Below are 22,153 nucleotides of genomic sequence, written 5' to 3' on the forward strand. Positions count from 1 at the left end.
AACATTATCCATGTATAGCGTCTGTCAAAAAAAAAAAAAAAAAGTTGCCACAGGTGAATCATGGATCTTAGTCTGTTGGTACAGAACAAGCTTGTAGGGAAAAGCCTGCACAGGTGGCGCAAGAGGTTTTAAAAAGCCCATGTGCTTGAACACAGGCAGTGAAGGTTAAAACGAGCACTTAACAATAGACTGATTCACAGATGTGATTCTGTCTATCTGTAAGGATGAACAGACATGTGTACAACCGTGCAAGACTACTCCAAACTAAAATGATCCCAGAATAACAGAAAAAACATCTTTGTAATTCTGTGCATGACCTCTAAAATTATTCATTACTAACTACTCCACTAAGTGAGTAAAATGAGGCACCAGGATTCACTGAACTGGAAAAAAAAATAAATTCACTTAGAGGACAAGATGAGTGCTAACCAGCTTCTGGGGATTACTTGTAAAACATCTGAAACTCTAAAATTACAAATTCCATGAACTTACACGAACCCAAACTTCATTTATTTACTCTCTTACAGCAAACATTTGATAAATTGGATTGTTAATGTCACTAATGGATGTTTCTAACCAGGCATTTTGGATGGGGAGGTCTTGGGGAGCTGGGGGAGGGGGGGGGGGTTGCATTTATATCAAATAAGCAAAGATAAGATGCTGAATGGGGTGAGAGCACTGTATGCTGAAAGCACAAAGTGTGGGGATTTCCTGTGCAGTGAATGTAAAAATTGCATATGACACCCAATGCTCCAATGCACATGAATGCGTGCAACCATCAAATCAATCATACCCAAAAGAGGTGAACGGGTGGTGGAGGCTGCGTCCTCCCCACCATCTCCTGTCTGTGCACCACCGTCAGGGATTCCCTATAATCCAAAGAACTTTGTCAAAAAAGCCACAGTGCCAGGGAAGGATGTGAGGATTTCTTCCTAAACAGTTTTATGCTTGAGGAAAACAACACAAGTCCCACTCTATACTCTAGTATAGGAAACACTCCAACTCACCCTCAAGACTTCAGTGTCGGCTGGCTGGTAGTTACGTTGCACAAGGGACAATGGTTCACACAAAGTGAGGGAGAGAGAGGAGACGGCAGGGATCTGTTCTCATCTCTCTGACTGGGGACAGAGGGCAGCTGAGCACAAGGCGGCACTGACAAAGACTTGGGTTCCTCGAATGCTGACATGGCAATTGAGACCTGGAATCGGTTCAGCATTTCCACTTTGTTGTGGTGCCATTATGCAACATGATCCACTGTTCATCAACAGAGGGGGAATATACAAGAGGCTTATACGCCCCCTTGTGGACATGTATATTATTACCTTTAAGATGAAAAAAAAAAGGGAAATGAATAGACAAAAATATCTTGGGAAATGGACCAGCTCCAGGCAAGGAATTAAGCTTGATCCATCCACTAACCGAAAATTGCAAAGTCAATGTTATTAGAATAAACACGGAAGACCTTAAACAGAGGGGATTAACAGGTCAAGAATGATTCTGTAACAGTGTCTAGTATTGTATCGTACGTTTCAGGGCTAGAAATATTTTTGTCAGAGAGCTTATAAAACAAGCAAACAGCTGATACAGTCATTCATTTTATTTAGGACAATGAAACAAGTGCACCACAGATTCATTTTCAATGACTAGTTTACGTTTTTTCTCACTCTTTGAAGATTTTCATAAAGCCTTTTAATGTCTCATTGTGTCATACACCTATTCCACTGAAGTAATCAGGACTTTTAGATATCTTTTACATAGCATTCAAAAATGTACAGGCAATGCCATTAAAACACTGTCATTGGGACTGTTTAGGAGGAGCTATATACAGTAACAATACAGTTTGTAAAGGTTGCCTAATTCCAAATTAAGAATTAATTTCTCAATTTCACCACCCAGAGTTTTCTTTTCAGCAAGATTCTGGGTTAAGCGCAATATTGACATGCTTACAATACACCCTAGGAGTCCTTCTGCAAAAAAACATCCCACAACCCAACCCTTCAGTGATTATGGTTAGTTTGTTATTACAAAACAGTTACCTACACTCTGCCTATTCTGTATTCCACATCTTGTGCCCTGGAACAACAGTGACATTTAAGTGATTGAGTGAAAGGTCTTTAATATTTTTTTAATCTGGTTCACTGTGCAGTTCAATTCAAGGTAACCCAGAATGAGTTCCAAAGGTGTACAGTTCTGTAATAATTTCTACTTCATTTGCCACGGATACACAGAATGGCACTCAGGTACCAAAAGTCGTTTCTGGCAAAGTGATAGAGTGATCCCTCTGACAGCCTTGCTAGCAGGAGTCCGAATGTCAGAAACTAAGTATTTATGGCATATTCTGACTATTGCCCCCTTCTGGCAAAAAAAAATACAAGTCATAACACGTGGGATGATTTTCTGGAACTTTGAGGGTGAACCGTAAGCAACGCAGAACCCAAAATAACTACCGTGAACACGTGAACGCCTGAAGGTGTCGTAACATTCAGATGTAGGCAGGTGAACAGCAGACAAGACCGACAGGAGAAACACAATGCGAGACATCAGAGATCGCAAGCCGTTACGCTCCAGGTAAAAACACGCTACAAAAGCTGGGGGCGGAGAGCTCGTCCGAACGGAGTTGAACACTGACATATGGGTCCCACTCTTTTATAGTGCTGAGGGAATGACACCCGAGGCAGTGAGTGAATCCGTCTGGCTGGGGGATTACATGGCAGCGTGCTGGAGGGCCCTGAACACAGCGCACGCATCATACATCTCCGATCCTCTCTGTGAAAGTGACTGTGAAGGCTGACCAGAACGTTGGGGGAACGTGAAGGGGAACGATCATGTGTTAGAGGGGCAGTCAGCTTTCCCCGTTTCGGAGATTCCTCGGACCCCTGCGGGACATTTTTAAGGCACACACAGTAACATGTATTTACGGGTCTGTACACATCACCAGGTTTGTCCGTGGCCTGGAAAGTCTGCATGCTAGAGAAAGGTGTGACATCATTAACCAATTCATTGTGCTTTACAAGGTAATGTTGTCTGGTAAAGTACAGTGAAAAGAAACAGGTTTTCTCCCACACTTTGGTTGCACATTATAGCAAAGACAGTATAACAGTATCAGCTTGAGACTTCAACATGCAGCGTTGTTTCAGGTTAAAGGTGTACACCCCCCTGAAAAAGTGGCTTTTACAGAGATGTCCTATCTCTGCCTTGTGACTGAGGTTGATATAATGGAACATCTATCTTTGCCCAGGGTTGGATTTAATGGATATGCAAACAAACATGAAAAAAAAACATCCAAGACCATCCATAAGACCTTAATGGATCTTCCTAACTGCTGAATCATAGCAGCTGACTTTTCTAACTGTGTTCTTGGGCACATACTGTCTTCTCTGCCACAGAGGAGACATCAATCAGCTTCCGACACCCCAGCCAAGGTCACTGATGAATTATTGATGACCTTACTCCCCCTGCCTTAAATTACTGTGTGGTTTGGTCAGTACAAACCTTGGTCTGAGTAATCCAGTACTGAGCACTAAACAGGAGAAGCAAGTGCAAAAGTGCTCAACTAGAGAGAACAGCGCAGGGGAACCGAAGAGTGTCCTCTGGATTGAGCTCATCATCGCCTCCTGGTGGAGCTGACGGTGCCGCCACCCGCACGGTTCACACTCTTGCTCATCTGAGGGAAGTGCACAGTCGGGGTTCGCGGGGTGGGGCCGTACAGGCCCAAGTTCCTGGCGGCTGCCGATTTTCGGGGGGGTTTGACGATGGGGAAAGGGGAGAAGGTGTGCTGCGGCCTGGGGGGGCCCACCGGGGTGGTGGGGGTGGAGGGGGTGGACGGGGTGGAGGGGGTGCGTCTGAGCGACCCCCCGCTCTCGGAGCTGGAGGAGTCTGACTCTTTGCGGCGGGGCGGGGGTGGCGGAGGCAGTACCGGGACGGAGGGATCAGGTTCTGGCATCGACTCCTTCACGCTCAGAGAGGCCGGTTCTGATCCGGGCTTCAGATCGAGGGAAGCCAGCTGCTTCTGGACCCTCCCCACCCCCTCCTCCAGCCCGGAGTCCTGAGGCTTCTGCTCAGGGGGGTGAATGTCCTCTCCCTCCATGCTCTCCTCCTCCTGTTCTCCTTCCTCCAGCTTTCTCTCTTCTGCCTCCAGCTCCTCCTCCTCTACCTCCTGCTCCGTCTCCTCCTCCTCCTCCTCCTCCTTCTCCTCCTCCTCCTTGCCCTCCTCCTCCTGCGGCTCTCCCCCGGGTCTCTCCGCCGGCCCCCCGTCCTCGATCAGCTCCTCGGTGTCGCCGTACCCCAGCTGCGCCCGAGCTCTCGCCACGTTTCTGCGGTGCGTCCGGACGTGGGTGCGCCACGGCGAGTTCAGCTTGCTCCTCATCGCGTCCACCTGGGAGGGGCTGGACTGGGCCTGGGGGAGGGGCACCCCGTGCGCCCCCGGGGTGTGGACCAGGCCGTTTCGGCAGCCCCTCTGAACCGCCTTTAGCTTCTTCCCCATGAGGAGGTGGTTTACCACCGGGGACGGGTGAAGCTGCGAGGCCAGGAGGCTGGTGGCCGGGCATTTATCTGAATAAAAGGAGAGAAACATCCCTGCTTTGCTACAGCTTTACAAAACACGAACATCTACATCAACCCTGCAACCAGCAACCCCTCCACCTTCAGCCCCATCCAGGAACCCTCCTGTTACCAACAGGGAAAGTAAAGAGAGCAAGGACAAGAGCAAGGGATGAAGAGCTGTAATTTGTTAAAGGTCATTGGTTATCATATATTAAATATCATTACATTAAGCTGTCATATAATTTTTTTTTACATCAAAAATATCTTCTAAAGACCTTTTGATGTGGGACTTCTCTGTGCACTTGAGAAGCTTAACTCTGAATCAACGCATTTTCAGAATCTGTTACACAAGTTTTTTATCGTGTGATTTCCTGCTGGCAGAAAGCATCCCGCAGCCAGCAGAAGCCAGAGATGTGAGCAGAAGAGGGAGTATACTGCCTGATGAGCCCAGGAAGTACCCCACAGGAACTAACGCTACCCCCTTAATCTCCAGCAGCGCCCCACAGGACCCACATTGCCCATAATCACCCATGGCACCCCCTACTGTTCCAGACTACCCCTAAGTGCCCCATGGGCCCGACTCTGCCCCTCAGACATGGGACAGTACCATGATTCTGCTGGTTCTGAGGATTAGAAGGGATCCCGGGAGTTCTGGTTGCTCGCAGTCCTGAGAGGAAAAAGGGGACACTGGGACTGACTGTCAATAAGATGCACGCACACATGGCCTAACACACACACACACACACACACACACACACACACACACACACACACACACACACACTCATCACACTCATCACACTCATCACACTCATCACACTCATCACACTCATCACACTCATCACACTCATCACACTCATCACTGTACTCTGCACTACAATTGGCCACAACACACCATACAAATTTCACTTTTCATTTCAGCGTTACACCATGAAAGAAACAACAGCAGGACCAGAGGGACTAGAACGCCGTCCACTGTTACCGCCTGTATTACTGATATTATTACACATACTACACTTTGCTAACACTGACTCTGAGAGAGTACCGCCCGCCCCACAGTACCTGCGTGGATGTAGATCAGGCTGGCCTGCTGCTGCTGCCGTCTCTTGATGCGCAGGTACTGCTTCTTGAGGGCGCTGATGTCAGTGCTCATGCGCTCCAGCATCATGCTGTTGATGGCGGCCTGGTGCTCGGCACGCCCCGCCCCCACCGCCCCGGGGCTCAGCTCCGCGATGTTACTGCACCGCAAGCTCTGCTCTTCCCGCTGGTCTGCTGGAGAGAGGGAGAGAGGGAGGGAGAGAGAGAGAGAGAGGGAGAGAGGGGGAGAGAGAGAGGGAGAGAGAGAGAGGGAGAGGGAGGCAAAGACAGAAAGAGGGGAGAGAGGGCAAGAGGGAGAGGAGAGAGGAGCGAGGGACAGAGATAGAAAGAGAGTGAGACAGGGAGGAAGATGAGGGGGGAACAGGAAGGACAGACAGAAAGAGAGAAGAAGAGAGAGAGATAGAGGATGTGTGTGTAAATACAGAGGTGCTATACCATGACAGATCCAGAGACAAGACAACATGTTGTAGAATCTACAGGTGTTGACATCCTGGCTACTATTTACTGCATTTAACACACGCTGTTAGTGAAAGTTGCTTGAGTTTTAACACACCACCAAGTCCCAGCCTTCATTTTCTGTGTATTTCCTCTCAAGTCAGCGCAAGGTCAAGAAATTGCTTTAATTAATTTTTTTTAAATTGGTAATGCCAAAATTAAATACATCTGTGAACTTGAGCACAGATGAAAACAGCCTCTGGAGATTTGAGCTTTCACTATTAATCTGAGGCCGAACAATTAATATTTTCTCTATAAACACTGTTCTACATACACACAGACACCGGGCTAACAGGCATAAATGCATACATGTGCACGGTGACACAGGAACACACACACACACACACACGTACACACACACACGTTTCCCTAGCTCTCCGCTGATAGTCTTTTTGCTGCTGGTATATGGCTAAATCTGATCCCCCTCCTGAATGAATAGAACACCCGCCTCCTGCAGAGAGACACTATTGAGGAAGCAGCAGAAGAGTCTTAGACAAATGAAAAGAAACCATGACAACGCTTACTTAAAAAAAGACCCCTTTCAAGACCTCCAAAGGCTTTTGTTTCCCCTTCCTAGTCTACGATCATTTAAGCCCTTTTATCATCAAACCTACAAAAAAACTGCTGTTGACATGTTTTTTTTTTGCGTTAATTTCAAGAAATAACATTACAAACAAAAAAAGTCATTTCATCCTCTATCAGATCTGAGACACGCTAATCATATCTGTAAAGCAGTGGGTGCAAATGGCAACTTGAAACCGGCGCTTCCTGTTTTGTAGGAAAGGAGAGCGAGGGAGCAGGATATTGGGCTGGGCGTGTCCTTTCGGGCAGGGGATGAGAGATGGAGAATGGGACAGCGGCCAATATACAGAACAGGCGCACACACGTACCCTGCTCTCTCTATTCTCATTAATAATGGCTTACCCTTATCTGACTGACAGATGGTATGGCTCAGCCCTGCTAACAAATAACAGTCTAGTGATGTTGCTTTTATATTGCCTCACAGCAGCAGGTTACATTATTGGTGACAGACAGTAGATAGACCGTACCTTTTAGGTGTTTCTGGTACCTCTGAAGCTCTGGGGCCAGGAGTCCTCCGATGGGACCCAGGCACCCCAGGGCGCTGACCAAGGAGTCCTCGTCGTCCATGTCGCCCTCCTCGTCACTGTCCCGTCCACGGCCTCCGTGACTGCACACACCACAAACACAGAGCCGGCAGGGTAATTTGGTCTGTGCACCTAAACTGGCTGAACATCGCATTACATTCATTTACCCAGAGAGACTTCCAGCAAAAAAGAACAGAAGTGTATCCATTCGAGTTGAATGAGCAACAGTGTCAGACCAGGCTAACAACCCTCCCAGACCAGTGGCTGTGAGTATAAGCCCTACCACAAGAAGGCTGACGGCTTTAAAATGACTTCCACTGTCTCTGTGCTGTCAGTGATACAGAGCAGGGCAGGGGAAGGGGCCATGTGCTGGACTGCTGTCTGTCTGCATAACTGTAAAACTGCTTCACACCACAGACATTTGCCAATGAGCCAGCCTTCCAGGCTAGAACACTGCCTCCCTCCATCTGAAAGGCACTGTGCTTCATTCAGCTGTGAGGCACAGCCTTGATTAACATTTCTCTTCACATGGCCAGTAATGGTAGCCAATGTAAGGGCTGGATTTGACATTATTACTCAACTGAACATTATAAATGGAGAGGGGAGGAGACCTGGATAGACTAATTTTTTACTCCTTTGGCTGGAGCCATAAGATGACGCCATTGTATAGCAGAAATTGTATTTTGTAATGTGAAACTAGTAGGTGATGTCATAAAATTTATATTTACATTTACATAATTAAATTACATTTAATTATGCTCTGATTTATCATATACTAAAATATCGCATTCTATTAAATAAAACGTATTTAATAAACGGAACATATCTAACATTAGCGCTGGTAAGTGTTTGAACGGTATAATTGTTAAGATTGATCACAACATGTACCTTCAGTAACATAAAATTCAAAGTCATAATCTTCTGTCCACCCTCATGGACCTGGTTGCGCTTTTTACCCTGATCATTGTCATTATTCCAGAGCGTGTCAGGTGACTCATAACTGCAGAATTACACAAGTGTTTTATTCAAATGACTGTTCTGAGAAACTGGGTCTCTGCTATCAGCATGTGACCGAACACCTCATCTTAGATTAGGCCTTATTTGCATGCAGAAGCTGGCCTGCCGCAGAACACAGCTGACAGGATTCACCGTCCCACAAACAGGAGGGCTGAGTTTCATTCAGGACACACTTACCGAAAGTAGCTGAAAGCACTGAGTCCAAACAATGTAAGCATCTGAATGTATTCACAGTAAATAACGATGAGGGGCGAGTGGAAATATTTGGACATTTAAAAGGCGTCACATGGCGGTTTTGCATAACGAGTGTCGGCCCCCTGCTCACCTGGAGCTGGGCTTGACGGGGGCGGGGAAGGGGGTGATGTTGTAGGTGTACTTCTCCCTCAGCTCCGCCAGCTGGGGGAATGGGAAGGAGGCCATGGAGTAGACCGTCTGCCGGGGAAGAACAGAGGAAGCCACATCAACGCCCACCACAACATGGGTCTCACTTCGTTCATACATTAGCGTTTCTATATTACATTACATTACATGCATTTAGCAAACGCTCTTATCCGGAGTGACTTCCAGCACAATAGCATATAAGTGTATCCATTCAGGTTAAATGAGCAATAGTGTCAAACCAGGATAACAACACTCCCAGACCAGTGAGTGTGAGCATAACACCATTCAAGAAGTTAACTTGTGCAATCTGACGAGGCAATGGACCCCAAGTGTAATACCATACATCAGTCACTAGAACACAGTATCCAAAATAAAAAAAAACTTACTACATGTAAAATAAACATCAAATACTAGAGGTATTTACCAAAACAAGTGATCACCTTCTAATTTATATCATTATAAAGTTGTAGGAATTATACAGTTGAATTTTCAGCTCTCATAGGACACAGCAGTTTGCCGGTTTGTGTTTCATTAATTTCCTATCTTTAACTTCTTGAAGCAGCTGTTAAAACCACACTGGTTAATTTCAGCTCTATCCCACAGTCACAACAAAGCTTGCAGCGGTCAGTCACGATTCGAAATGTAAAGTAAGTAATTTCAAAGCGATTTGGAGCAGAAATTGGCATGAAATCTAGAAACAGATGGGCCTTCCTTGTGTTCAGCTGCTCCGTCGGTGCCTTTTGGGAAATTTGTGCGTAACCACAAAAAAGTCCTCACATACATACATAAACACAATCTCTAAATATGAAAGTAACCAGTGCAAAGTGACATCACACACAAACGAGTGAGCATGCAGCAAGCATATGCATGCAACACCATATACATAGCGTAGATAGCATGTAGTGTACATACAGCATGTGGGAGTTAATACTGAACACATCGCCCTGGTGTTCAATATATGTCCTGCTGCCTTACAACAGTCTAGTGTAGCAAAAAATTAAAATAATGCTTTCTGATTGGTATTTGACTAAATCAGTTCTCAGACACATCAACAACCCACGTCTTTTACATTAAAACTACTTACAAACACAGCCATGCTGGTAAAAAGAATTAATGCAGTTTATTTAAAGCAAGAAGTTGTCCTTATGGTAAGATCTCCGACCCAAAACCAGACTCAAAGTTATAGTTTCACAGGTTTTTGAAAACAATTAGTTTATTATGCCTACAGCCAGCCACACCAGCCATGGGAGTACCAGGTTAAATGATAGTAGATGTGGTATAGCCTAAACAGGGTATTCGTTGGCACAAAATTGATAAATGCTGCTGTTTTCCCAAGTTACACAGGGTTCAAGTGCTTGTACTTCTGGCAAATTTGGAATCCATCCTCCGCGTGAGTGGCGTTTCACACACTGACCTGCATGAGCTCGTTAGAGTCGATGAGGTCATGCTCCAGCATCTCCTGAGTCAGGCAGCCCATGGTGCTGTAAAACTCATCTGCACTCTGACAGTACTCAATCCGTCTGGTAGATATTGGGGAGGGAGGGAGAGGGAGAAAGAGAGAGAGAGAATGGGACCCAGACACATTATGCAAACAGATGCGTTGAGGTTTAAGACATACTTGACCTTAAACACATTTTTCAAGAAGTCTTATACAATATACAATGCAGGGAAACTCAGACTGGATTAAGAAAGCTTTTCCAAACAGGCAGTCCAAACCCACAGCTGACAGCGCAGTGCAGCAGTTCCGGGAATGTAATCTCAGTGTGCGGCATCACAGTGAAATGAAATAACGTGGAATGGGAGAGAAAGGAGAGAATCAAAAACTTGTATTTACACATCCAGAGGTACAGACACTTCATCTGGGTGAAACAAGGTGTAGATTTACCAGACAAGACAGTCTGTACAACCCTCACACCATAGTGGTATATATATACACTTCTGGAACATTCTCAGTCCATTCTCTTCAGTGACTGCTTCCACATACTGTACATTGAGTAATATGTCTGCTGTTGCCATGGTGACAAGGCATGGGACATGAGATACATTCTGTGTGCCTTTCACTATCTTGATTGCACCGAAACACACAAGGATGCAGATCGTGTAAGCACTTACTCAGATACACACGTACACACACACTTTAAAACCTTGAATTCAGCAGTGTGTGTGTGTGTGTGTGTGTGTGTCTTCTGACGCCCTGGTCCATGACAAGATCAGCTCCAAAACATTCCTGCAGCCCTCTTCCCTCTCTCACTGCTCACTGCAAACTATTTTATGGCCTTTTATCTGCTTGCACAACAGGTCTATTGTGGATGTTCACAGGCTGCTCAAAGCAGCCACTTCCAAGAGGAAAATATTACAGAAAAAGCACCCCCTTCTCAGGATAAAGGCTTTGAGTGTGTTTTATGAGGCACTTTTGCTTCTCTGTCCCAGAGGGTCATAACCAGAGCTGTAAATAGCACTCAGAAATTGTGTTTCTGTTTGAATGCTTGATATAGCACCAATTCAGCCTGGTTTGTCAGGGAGAATCTGTTTTCCTGTGCCAAGTCAGTAATGTTTCTCACACTCTCCTTCTCTCACTTTATACCAACAACAGCCTAAGAGGAGAAATCCAGACAATTGCACACAAGAATATGTAGGTGCTGCTTCTTTCACTTTGAGGGAAAGTGAGGAGAATGATAAAAGGCACAGCTATTCAGTGCAGTGTGGGATCGGGATGGTTCGGAAGGAAGCGATCTTTGTAGCGATTCCACTCACTCTCCCAGCTTGGCCCAGATGGCCAGGGCAACCCGCAGCAGCACCTCAGAGCCCTCGAAGAAGACCGAGTCCCAGATCTTCAGCACGGTGTGGTGGGGGAGGCAGGTGGCAAACATGGTGAGGAACCACTGCATGGTGAAGACGTTGGTGAGGGGGGGCTCGTAGCTACCTGCAGGTATGGTAGATGTGAAAAGAATTAACAGAGGAGCGATGATGAAAAAGTCTGTCCTTCAGCTAATAAAATTGATTGAGGCTGTTTTTTTTTCAGCCACAGTACCGAATGATGGTGGTAACTGACTCCAGAAGAGAGGACTGGAAACAGGAAGTGTGTCACATACCTCCACCCTCCCGATTGGCTGCCTTCTGTAGGTTGTGTAGGTGCTGGGAGAGTTCCGGCAGCTTCAGTCTCAGCAGATCTCTAAAGACTGCCATGTCCACAGACAGGGCTCGCAGGTTGTTGGCGAAGTAGCTGTCAGGAAGCACCTTGTCAATCAGGTAAATCATCACCTGTGCGGGAAAGAGGGGGATAAAGACCTCATACCTATGTTTACCTGACACTGAAGAGGAACTGGTGAAGCATAAAAATATCCATGAGCCACATGCGGTTTCTTACTAATAAAGAAGGTGCAGGCTGGCTGAGGTGAATTGTGAGACAAAATATTCAGAACTATACCTTGAGTGCATCCCCTTCGTTTCCCTCCGTAACTTCCAGGATGAGGGCAGCCAGCACATTGAAGCCCTGGCAGTAACCAACAGCCTTGTTCCAACGCGCATACGCCAGTAGCACCCGCTTCAGCACAACTCTGTCCTGCTCCCCCTCCTGGCCGCAGTAAGAACTGCAGCCTGTCCTGTGCAGGTCCTGAGTGGAAAAAACAACAAACAGGGCTTTAAAAAAATGCACAATTCAAGTCCTATCTCTGTTTAAACCAGACCCATGCGCATATTTCATTCCAAGTACTCAAACGCCCACTGCCAGCGCAGTCTGAATTCAGCTCCTCCGTGCCACCCATGGTCACCATGGCAGCGATAGGATCAGGTGTCCGGGCTGAACGCGGACCAGAGAAAGGGCGAAGCCTGGACTCCTTCCAGTTGGGAAAAACACACAGATCCTGAGTCACTGTGTGCAAGCGCATGGGGATGGAAGAAAAACAGCGGCAGCTTCTTTTCCATTATCCACTTAGTGTTGACACAGCACCACGAGTAAACATCCCGTGGCTGTCCCTCCATTAGCCTGGAAGCTCATATCACACGCCATTTATTTTATTTCAGCAATAAGGTATCCTCTCCCCTCGCCCATGTCATACGGTCCCTCCGGCTGCCTACGTAAGGTGTCATTTTTCTGACTGCAACAGATAATACCTAATACCAAATCCCAATGTGTGGCAGGCATTTTATGTGGGGAGACGCACAGCATTATCTGTGTGTTGTAAAAAGCAATAAATGGTCTTGGCAGTTTCCACATACAGTAATAGAAAACATGCAGTCATTTGAGACATTTTGATCTTATGATTAAATGCTTGAAATTGCTGGAAAATGCTTGAAATTGCTGAAAAGTAGTAAAAAATAAAGAAAGGTATGTGTCCAAACTTTTGACTGGTACTGTATATTCTTGTGACATCTGACAGACAGGTGATCTGGTGTGTGAACAAAGGAAGTGTTGGGGAAGACAAGTGCCATTTTTGAAGAAGCTGTGATTATCTATAATGTCTTAAAGTATTAGTAAGCCTGCTCTCCTTACTTTGACAATCTGGATTCCCAGTGAGTCATCATCTGGGTTGCTGCGGTCATTGAAGGCAAATCTCAAGGTCTTTTCCCAGTCTATAGATATGCTGTGAAGGTACTGGTCAGCCAATGTTAACCATACCTGGAGAAAATAAAATGCAAAATCAAGGGTCACAAAGCAATGATCACGATCACCTTTTTTTTGCATTTGCCAATGTAAACCTTTGTTTAGTTCTTTTCCTTTCCATATTAAAAAAATAGAAGTGTACCCACCCTCTTCCTCCACTCTTTGGGGATGCCAGTGGGGAGCCTGGCCACTGCTTTAAGGGCATCATACCACTGTCAAGGACAAACAATGTGACACACAGTCAGATTAACACACAGAGAAGGGGGGACATGGGTGTGTCTTATGACTGTAACCCCAGGCATGTATAATTGTGTGGTTTACACTCATTGAGGAAATAAAACATTTGACTGGTTATACAGTACAATTCATTTCAGAGCCCACAGTGAAGCACCACAACAGCCCACTCACTTGCTGGAAGCCATTTTTGCCCAGAGATGGTTCAAGAGTGAACTTCAGTCTTGTGTCCACTCCTGAGGAGCAGGGGAAAGAATCAGTCAGTACGGTACTAGATAAATGCATGAATACAAATCTGGTGAATTTCATTTTTTTAACATAGGCAAACTCTTACGTTCATGCAGCTGTACAACATGTTCTATGAATACATTAAACACATACTTTAATATATAAACAGAGAACTGTAGCTAGACTAGTTAAGTCTCCAGGTTCCCTCTAAAATAATCCATGGAGACTGGTTTTCACTTGGCCCTTCAGAGTCTGAGAAATAAAAGGGCATCGTCTCGAACGGGAATTGGAAAGAGAGCAAAATATCTCCTGTCCATGAATGATGAATGACGCAAAAAGCACCGCGGTTCACTCTCACCAAGAGGCCTCGCCTGCACCGAGGGTAAGATTACCTAATGCGCTTTCAGAAAACGTCAGAGCTACAGCCTCGGATTCTTAATACAGCGGAACAGAAATATTTTTAGACAAAACAGGGGTCCTTCTACAACTAAAAATATATTTTGCCTATGTCAAAGTAAAATGAATTAAGGAACAACACCGACGCACGGTATCAGATTCTCCACCACGGTGATATAGCCTATCGTTGGAGTCGCTGTCCCACACGGCATGGTGCTGATATCACAGTCTCTCCTCTTATTACAATTGATCACAATTCTCAGGACCTCTACATCGTATAATGTACCGGAACAACTGAAAATAGAGTCGAAGACACTGACGATATTTCCGCACATAAGCGTATCTACACATCGGGTAAAATAATATCTGCTCCGCGTTTTAAAACATTCAAAGCACACGAACAGCGGAAGCCCAGTGACCACGGCAGCAGCCATTGCTGGCTTCTCTGAATGAACAGTCATTCAGCCGCGGCACAAGCACGGCGTGTCTCGATCACATTCGGCAGTTTCGCCGTGATCACACCGAACAGCTCGAGCTAATACTAAACAAAGTACAACCTGCTTCGGGCTCAGCCATGTTTCCCTGTCGAATGCACGAACACACAGACACAGTGTAGATTTTCGTCCATGTTTACTTTTCGACCTTTTATTTCCCTCTTCCTGTACGGGCTGAAAAGGATTACACGATTATTATCTCTGGAACCCTCCTACTTCCCTTTGGAAAAGATTAAAGACTTAAACACTTCAAACCATAATGTATTTGTGTCTGTGTGCATGGTAGTCAGTAGACAGTACAAAACCAGAAAAAAATGTTAATGGATTACCAGAAATAAATAATACAGACTATACATAATAATGAATAACACATTTAATAAAATAACCATATTTAAAACCCCAAAACACAAAAAATAGAGGAAGTTAAAGGAACTGCCACGACACACAATACGACGTGGCAAAATACATAAGCGCCGCAATCAATAAATCGCATGCTTTGGTGCTAAATGTAGTATTTCTTTTCTCTCCATCTTCAGAACAAAGGTAAAAGTCGTTCTTGCTTTAACACCGCCGGAAAACTAACGGCAAACACGGGTGGTCATAGGAAAAAAAGGTGCACAGATCATAAATCACCTGGTTCAAGCGTGCATAGCAGTCTCGGGGCGCTCCTGGAGATGCAATTCCGCTTCTTGAGGACATTACTAATGATGCTGCTAACACCCCCGGCACTTTGCCGTTTCTGACAAATTCTAGACCTTTTAGAAGTGGTAAACCTATCTTGCTTCATAAGGAAAAATTCAGTCACCAAAAACACTACAATTTTACCGATTCCGTCATTAATTTTGTTTGATGGGTTATTTTCCACGCTGTCTTCACCCCTGTCTGTGGAATTTTGCTTTTGCTCGAACAGAACGCATCCCTTTCCCAGCAATATACATGTGATCAGCTCAAAAATTGTTCCAGAAAAGATGGCGAAATAAATCAATTAATCAGTCAATTGGTTAGCGGTATCTCTCCAGTCGAGTACAGGGAGTTTGGTACAACCTCTTCCCATTTAGAAAAAAAAAAGAAATTAACTCCCTAAGACGAATGGTCCTTGCAATGATATAACCAGAACGCCCGCGACCACGTTACGTGTACGTGAAAATATCCCCCCACCTAAAACCGAGGCGTATCAACCACAACAGAGAAACGGTGCTTGTTTCTCACGGAGCATCTGCAGTCTGCAGTACCGCTGCTGCAGCGGGATCCCATGGTGATCTCCCACACACACCCACATACGCGGCGTCACGCAGGGGGATGTAGAGAGAAGGGTGGGGAAGCAGAGAGGGCAACAAAGGGGAGAGAGGGGATATGAGGAGAGAGAGGAGGGGGGTGCTGCCACAACCTGCGACCGCTACGAATATCAGCGGCCATCTGCGTTATCATTACGTTTCGATACTACGTTGTATAAACTCCCGACTCTTCATTCAGAAAGACCTCTCCTAGTACCAAAAGCCTCAAGGGGGAGGGTTTTTTTTTCTTATTCACCCAAGATTATAATCATGCTAAGACGGTTATGTATTCTTGAAATCAGTTGTTAGCCTACAATCTATAAAAAAAATTCCGGGAACTACAATCAATTTTCATAACATTACATAACAAACAATTAGAAATAACTAAGGATAAGACGTTTATATGTTTCTGCGCATATTAACACGAAAGCGCCAACGCTATTCCAAAAACACTATCTCACCTTAAAAAAGAAACAAGCTTGGCCTTCTGTCTCTATTAGTACATTTCTAGACTTTGTACTTAACACAGACATTCTGGATTGTTTTTCGTTCAAGATTATTAGGTACCATAAAACCGTCCGCATAAAGCAGGTGGATTTAACTCAGCGGATTTTTCGTTTCAATGAAGACCTGACGGAAGGGTCACAGAGGCACACATGACAAAAAAACAGCTCGGAATTTTAAAATTTATAAATGGCGTTACCCGTTCAAACCTGTGCATTCTGTGGATACACTGGTTTATTTGCCCAATGTATGCAGAACATAAGTCACAGACCGTATGCGTGGCAAACTTTTGTATGCTCAGTATGTGAACATAACATGTTCGCATGTTTTGTTGTAAACGACTATTTTTCAAGAACAGATGGCCAATATGGAAATAAATGATGGGAACTGAGGAAGAACAAGACAGAGGATGCAGCTAGTTTAGCTAAACCTGCAAACAAACCAAAAGGCTCAAAGATTGTCTGAAAGCTGCTGTGAAAAGCTGTACATTATTTTTAGACACCACAACAAACACAAAGGGATACATGCATAGGTAAACAGATGAAGAAAGAAGATCCAAATGTCAATTTAAGTAATAGCAAGTGCAATTGCAAGTGACTGGGCTTGTAAACAGGCATCATGTCTCCCTAAAAGAGAACGTTCCTGACAGAGGTTTCCCGAATTATGAATCACACACCTAAGCCAGTTTCCTAAATCATCACAATATCACACCATCTTTAACACCATTTCTGTCAGACAAACAAAAAAAAAAGTGTGTTTTTAAAGAATGGTAACACATTACATTCTACAGAGATCACAGCAGAGTCATGCTTTCTCAGAACAGCAACTGAGCATGCCATACCTTCTTGCCTGTAGCTGCCATGCTGCATGTTGACAAAGCAAAACAGAAAAATCAAAGCATTTAATAGAATCGGAGAAGAGAATGGTCCAGCAGAGCAATCAACACAACCACATAGTCGTCACATTCTGCACAATTCATATGAAAACCAGTGTTCCCGTTGTAATTTTGACATGGTCCTAAATGACTGCTGAGCATAGGCAGACAGGTGGAATATAAGTTGATCACACGTATGCAGTGTATATGTGTCCATTTATTTGACATTCCAAGCATTTCACAATGTGACAGTTTCGCCAATATATGCGTAACACCACAACAGTGAAGTGGCTCTTCTGAATACCTGGTTATGACTGAATGAACTCAGACAGGGGCCTTTGCAGAGCTCATTCCTCCGTGTGATCCTGGTTCACAGCAAGCCATTTTCAACATAAGTAAAGATCTGAACAAATCGGGTCCCCCATGGAATCATGTCACTTCATTTCCAATTAAACCCGAAAGCACACTTACAGCACCAAGTGCATACTCCCTCCTGGATCAGCCTTCTTGTTTTGTTTTTGTTATGTAATAGGGATTGTATAAGTATCCCTCCCTAGTATCATACAATCATTCATGGGATCAAATCTTTAAACACAGAAAGCAATTACCTGGTAGTGATACCGCTTCTTTGCAAAGGGTAGGTAGAGACACTAGCTAATTTATAACATTTCAAGAGAGGATATCTCCATGAGATCACAGGGTATAGAAGGTACAGGTTAAAAATACCATCTGCCTTCATAGTTTTCTCACTCATACACTCTGTAACTCCAGGCTACTATCAGAGAAACAAAATCCTACATCACCATCCAGATAAGAAAGAAGCAATTTAAACCACCCATGTGAGAAAGTCTCATATCATTAATCACAACACCTTAAGTCAGCAACAATGCTTCTCTGCAGATACTAAAATGGTGAAAATGTAAAAACTCAGTTATGCTCTTATGCTTCATATTTCATTATGTGAAGGTGACCAAATAGCCACATTAAGCACTGCCAGTACTTCAGTTGTTCATGTGCAGTTTCAAGTGCTGCAACCACTTCCAAAACGTAAGGGTAGAATATCAAAGAACTGGGCTTCCGTAGTTACGAGGTCACCCTTTTGAACTGTATCTACCATGAGATTTAGCAGCCATCACCAGAGGCAATTTAATTAATAGGCCTCAACAATTTGGGGGGGGGGGTACTATATAGCACCAGCTCAGGTTAAGGATATTGTGTTGTACCGAAGCACACATTTCCTTGATTTTATTGATGGTGCTATGATTAATTGTCAGTTACTTTTTGTAATACTGTGCCTGTTTACCTGTAATATCTCCTGGGAGACAGTGTTTTATGCCTACCCTTGCAAACTCACGTGAATTTAGATGTATGCATGTTAAATCAGATGCTTATCACCACCATGTCACAACAAGATTATTTCAGCTCTTACGCTACAACACCATGTGATCCCTTCTGCTCATTGAAGATAGAATGTAGAAACAATAATGTAGCTAAGGATATTCAGCTGTGCAATGCTCAGTAGTGCCTCTTGGTACCAAACTGGGATATAATTATTGAAATTTACAGTCCCTGAGTGCTAAGGTGGCAATCTTTGAATTCCTCAGCTGGTTGCTTGAACTGTTCTTGGTTGAACTGTCACTGATGATACATATATGGGATTGAAATGCCAGCTGCAATTTTTTGTCCTTTTTCCAAAAACTGCAGCAACTTAAGAAAAACATATTTCACAACAGGGATGTGGACTCATTCCCTATATTTGTGCTTCCTAAGTGACTATTTGTTGTTTTTCCTCTCCTAGCACCAAAAGTTGCTCAGGGCTTTGCTGTTATTTCGGATGCAAGACATTACATATACAACACATCATGGTTTTCTTTATTTATCCCAAAAGAATACATCCAGCTGGTTTTGGATTTGGAAATCAGGCTGCAAAGCCTGGGTAGTACCAGCAGATGCAAACACCTAGAATAGAGAGGCCTATGCACAAATTATGACCACCCTGTAGTGCATGAACTGTGAACATGTCACAAGTGCATCCTTAATTGTCTCCCTTAATTTATAGCAAGGCACTCTTCACATTCCAAAGTGGCTCTGGTGTTCAAATGCTCTTCAAGCAAGAATGACTGACACTGAGGGGAAGGTTTTAGTTATGAAAGATTAAATATGTCAATGGGCAAATCAAACATCACCATGGTAATAGGTTGTTTTCACAAAGCTACTTTATCCATTACTTCATATTACATTGCATGCATTTAGCAGAAGCTCCTATCCAGAGTGACTTCCAGCACAAACAGAACATAAGTAACATAAGTGTATCCATCCAAGTTAAATGTCAGACCAATATATTAGCGTATTAGTCATATGTTAAACAGAGAAAACCTGAGTCTGGTTGTTCAATTAAATCGGGCAATGATGAATGAAACTCTTGAACTCACGTCTTTTCTGGGACACCGCTTGCAGGCAGGCGGTCACGATGTCACAGTTCTTCTGCAGTTTATTGTACAGTCGATCCTTCCTCTTCAGCTGCCGCACCAGCTTTGCTGACTGGATCCCAATGCGGTACTTCACTTCCTGGATAATCCACTTCAGCTCCTCTGAGTCTGGGCAGAGAAGAAAATGTAAGCAGGGATCTTTTACTGTTAGAAGAACAACTGATGAAAGTGTCTTTGGAAACCGTCTGGAAACACTGGTGCAATGCTTCTCTTCGTAATATATTTTTTGTCTTTGCTTTGTTAATGATCACTCCTCTCCGCAATTCAAAAAACACTCATGAGCAATGAGCACTTCAAAAATACTAAACACATACACCATTATGTATATCAAATGCCTCCAGTCCCACAACTTGTCCACAGAATACACCATATTGCTACAGAACACCCAAGTCTGGCACAAAGAAACCACCTTCTGTCTGATGTCTTATCAACTGACTTGATGACTACTTAATGGAGCACTTGTATGGGCTTCCCTCCTCCTGTTTTCAAAGAGGAAAATAATGTACGCTTTAAAACAAGACAAATGCTGGGCCTGGTTCATTTAACTACTGATTAAGGGCCCGGCGAGATTACTTAAAAGATGCTGGCAGAGAATATTAGGCTGTAAGATGCAAAGAGATCCTTTTCAAAAACCGACAGAAGAAGGGAGAACACAAACATTCATCATGTAATCAAGATAAAAAGCTTTTAACCTAGCAAACAGGTGTTAATGGCTTTAAGGCTCAAGATGCAACGAATGTACAGACTGTACAGAGAAGTAAACGAGCACTCTTCAGCAGCTCTGTCAGTATGACCAGTATTTTGGATTGTATTAATTACTGACAACAAGAGAAAAGTGAATATCACTCATAACGCAACCTAAATCAAATAGTTTAAATAACAGCATGTTGCCTGTGGCATGCATCAGTCATTCAGGTGGACAACTTTGTGTAGAATGGTAACAGCATAATGGAATAATTTAATAGAATGGTTTCTTTTTTTGTGTTGTGTAGGCTTAAAAAGACTAAACAACAATCATAAAATGTTTGCAATTTGCCTATATGTCCAAGCTGCCCAACATCATTCAGCACTGACACACAAGCCTAACTGATTATGTCAGATGAGACCATGCTTCAGGAGTCTTCACTGGACGTCATGAATGGTTATGATTACATTTATCACTGCAACATGTCGCTTCCAAAACTATTTCTTAGAAAACCTTTTATGACGACGCCACCCTACAGGTTACCTTATCTACTGTACTGTGTACACGTCATATCAAGCAACCATCCATGCTTCGGTTTGGTGATTGCTGGGAGTAGGATTTCGTATTTCTGTTCTACGGTCTAACGAACAAAATGAATAGCAATCTCATAATCGTTTAATATTCTCTTCACAAAACATGTGCCACTCTAACGAAAAGCGAGAATTTCTTTACCTTTCTTGGCCAAGTACTTCATCTGACGCCTCCTGGTGTGTTTCTCCTGCAGCTCTTGCAGGAAATTAGATCCACTGTTGCTTCTCCCGAAGAATGCATCCGAATTGGACGCTTCTGTGGAACTGTCTAGGCTATCCACACTCCTTCTGTTGTGATTCGTACAGGTGTCATAGAGTTCGATCAGGAGACAGTCCACGATAGATGCGCGGGATACAGCTCTTGGTTCGTCTTCCGTGGGTTCACTACCCACAGAACCCCGATCTGGACTGGCACTGCCGTTGGGGACTTGAGTGCAACTGGAAATGGCAGTTTTAGGCGTCTTAGTGCACCTACTTACGCAGCTGGTAGTCTTTTCCAGGTTCGTTATGTCCGACAGACCACTGTTTCTTGAGGGAATCCATTGCTGGAACCCGGAGAACCCATCTGTGTATGACGCACCTGAGTTCACAAAAACCCCGCTCTCCTCTTCAGAACAGATGTCAGCGTCACATATGTCAATTTCCAAAAGTTCATTCTGCCCGAGTCCTACCTGAGACGCCATTTTCCTGCTGTGTCCCGTTCGTTAATCCTCACATAGTTTGAGATCGGTCGATTGAGCTTTTCTTTTGTAAGACAGGAGACAAACAGCACACTGGTATTCTGAAACTTCGATTTGTCTCACTTGCGGCTGTAAGGAACCCAGGTTCCGGGTGCATTCCATTCCACGGGGTAGGTTGAGCTGACTGGAGTTTGACTTCTTGTTTCCTTCCTGAAACTCCACACGCTGGATATACGCCCCTTCTGGAGCCAAAACTACAGCCCACTTCGGAAGTTTCACTGAGCCAACCAAAGTTTTGCCTCGCCTCTCAACAGGTGCATCTGTGGCTAATATTATCCGTTTGACGTGAGTCACACACCTGTAAAGGTAAACACTACTGCAACACAGGAACTTGCGCCACAGTATGTGCCATTGATTTCCGTGATCCCAAAATGCCTACTTATTTTACTGTCTACTTCTATTA

At 44.3% G+C, this 22,153-nt stretch overlaps 1 protein-coding gene across 6 annotated transcripts; it reads right to left on the reverse strand.

Moving 5' to 3' along the window:
* Positions 1 to 1,601: 1,601 nt before the first annotated feature.
* tbc1d30 (TBC1 domain family, member 30) lies at positions 1,602 to 21,854 on the reverse strand. Of its 6 annotated transcripts, none has more exons than XM_036518339.1 (14): positions 21,153 to 21,854; positions 19,679 to 19,843; positions 13,651 to 13,712; positions 13,389 to 13,454; positions 13,132 to 13,257; positions 12,067 to 12,252; positions 11,732 to 11,900; positions 11,394 to 11,562; positions 10,054 to 10,159; positions 8,584 to 8,690; positions 7,185 to 7,324; positions 5,605 to 5,811; positions 5,150 to 5,209; positions 1,602 to 4,551 (listed from the first exon to the last, which is right to left on the reverse strand). In XM_036518339.1, exons 1-14 carry the CDS (start codon positions 21,691 to 21,693, stop codon positions 3,605 to 3,607), a joined length of 3,051 nt encoding a protein of 1,016 aa, XP_036374232.1. In that variant the 5' UTR covers positions 21,694 to 21,854; the 3' UTR covers positions 1,602 to 3,604. The 6 variants fall into 6 exon arrangements, with proteins under 6 accessions (XP_036374232.1, XP_036374231.1, XP_036374234.1 ...); XM_036518338.1 differs by having other exon boundaries at positions 5,605 to 5,814; XM_036518341.1 differs by lacking the exon at positions 5,150 to 5,209.
* Between the last annotated feature and the right edge of the window lie 299 nt (positions 21,855 to 22,153).

This window comes from Megalops cyprinoides, chromosome 23 (genome assembly GCF_013368585.1).
Source record: "Megalops cyprinoides isolate fMegCyp1 chromosome 23, fMegCyp1.pri, whole genome shotgun sequence".
NCBI classification, from domain to species: Eukaryota; Metazoa; Chordata; class Actinopteri; order Elopiformes; family Megalopidae; genus Megalops; species Megalops cyprinoides.